At 45.5% G+C, this 1,955-nt stretch overlaps 1 protein-coding gene across 1 annotated transcript in view; it reads left to right on the top strand.

The window, feature by feature from the left end:
- Positions 1-1,435: 1,435 nt before the first annotated feature.
- The window catches only part of LOC118302116 (high choriolytic enzyme 2), a 3,524-nt gene continuing 3,004 nt past the window's right edge, over positions 1,436-1,955 (top strand). The window contains exons 1-3 of the mRNA XM_035627978.2: positions 1,436-1,478; positions 1,582-1,666; positions 1,950-1,955. The exon at positions 1,950-1,955 is cut by the window's right edge and continues 22 nt beyond it. Of these exons, the coding sequence (XP_035483871.2) occupies positions 1,613-1,666; positions 1,950-1,955 (60 nt within the window). The 5' untranslated portion in view covers positions 1,436-1,478; positions 1,582-1,612. The remainder of the gene's footprint in view (positions 1,479-1,581; positions 1,667-1,949) is intronic.

Here is a 1,955-nt window from a genome sequence, read left to right as displayed (position 1 = left end):
TCCAGTGGCGGTTCTTCATTGAATTACACCCCGGGCGAGACCCCCCCTCCATTTTAATTACACTCTTAGGAGAAGCAATGAAGACTATTCTGCACAGTTTAACTTATCAGAACTTAAATAAATATACAGTTGCATACCTTTATCTTTTGCTCGTTTCTCCTCTTCTTCTTTTCTTATTTTTCCTAAATTGGGCACCTGATGGCTTCGACCTTTTCCTTTCCATCTCTGTATTTATTTGGCCCTCCGCAATCGACAGATTTCCCGTCCCCCAACACTGTCAGAAGTCAAGACTCAAGCACAATCGTTTTGTAGTAGTATTACCTATTTTTATTAGCCATTTCACACAATTCAGAGAAACAAAAACGTGCAGGAATTATAGGCCTATATTTATAATATTATGAATGACGTGTGCGTTTTTTTTATTTCTTTTTATTTCCGAGTATAGCTCTACACAGTGGATCCCCCGTTGCCCCCCTCCTTGTCCATTACATTGGGGAGACCCAGAGGTGAACGGGCCCCTCGCCTGTCCCCTTCTCACACAGCTTCTGTGCAGTGCACGGCACCTTCACAGCAAGCAGGGGCGCCGCGCCTGCAGCTGCAGGGCGCGCCAATGAGCCAATTACAATCCCCACACAGTGATATGATATAGAGAACCGCTTCAGGTGCCCCAAAACCGCCACTGGCTACTTCCACTTCTCCTCCCAACTCCGTTAAATGACATGGCTGGTCACCATCTCCACGAGGTCACATATTAACTACGCATTAGTGACTCATACAACCCCACTTCAAAATCACTGAACTGTCCCTTTAAATGATCAAAATGATTTAAAGATGTGTTTTCTATATATACATTAGATTTCATTACAGAATCCTTGGTGTTGCTTAGCAGTTGCTAGGTCAGATCCCTGCCTGGGACCCAGACGAATTCTGGGAGTTCATTCCATTCACTCCAGGTCTGGATCTCCTCCACTGGGAAGTGAATTTCCCACCGGCGGACATCTGGAGGTCCCAGACTGATACGCATTTGAATGTTTTTCTGTCTACGCCAGGCTACAATAATTTATGGATCTTGAGGCACATTGAGGGGACTGATATCTATGAGTTGGTGTTATTTGGATCCAAATAAAAATCCACATCTTGTGGCTTTAAACGTGGACTTCCCTGGGGAAGTAGGGATTCAGTAACAAAGGCGGCAAGAGGCCTGTAAATACAACCATGTGGATTCGGTAGGAAAACCAACAGTGTTGTATGTCCAACAGTTTTGGAGTCATGTCCAAACGAAGACGACGGAATTGGCGCAGATCCAGAAAACTGTCAAATGTTGTTGACAGAGAAAAAAATGTGTTTCCCTAAACTTCTCACCCTTACTGTCAATCCACATGTGAGTTGCCGGATGAAAACTCCGGACACGCCCGGTGAGATCTGCCTATAAAGAGCCGAGCACCTGTCGTCAAACTGCATCAGACTCCTGACAACAGGTGAGCTCCTCCCATCGCCTCCTCATTCTTTTACGATCTGACTTAGCACTTACAGGTGCACCTGATTCAATCACTGTTTATATATTTTCATCTATTCCCTAAGATTTGAACTGCAGCCGGAGACGACCGCCATCATGACTCGCGTCCTCCTCGTCCTCCTCGTCCTCTCGTTGACCGCCATCCCTCCGGTAAGTTCGAGTCTGTCAACACTGGGATGGCGACGTCAAGACATCGTCTGGTGTCCTTGTGAAAACTTCACGATACCAACTTCATGTGAACTAAAAGTTTACGGGTTTTGTTGCCTTTGAGTTGGAGGGGAAATTGTTGTGACCCATAGAAGAAGTGAAGTCCCACAATCTGAGGGCTTCTCAGATCTCCACGACAATGCAACAGAATTATCGTAACAGCAACTGAAAACAGAGGAGATCACGACTTTAAGATGCATTTTGTTTTTGTGACTTTGTGTTGCAGGGTGCG

The sequence above is a fragment of the Scophthalmus maximus genome, chromosome 4, assembly GCF_022379125.1.
Source record: "Scophthalmus maximus strain ysfricsl-2021 chromosome 4, ASM2237912v1, whole genome shotgun sequence".
Lineage (NCBI taxonomy): Eukaryota > Metazoa > Chordata > Actinopteri > Pleuronectiformes > Scophthalmidae > Scophthalmus > Scophthalmus maximus.
The sequence above is the reverse complement of the archived record's forward strand: the minus strand, read 5'-3'. Positions and strand labels throughout refer to the sequence as shown.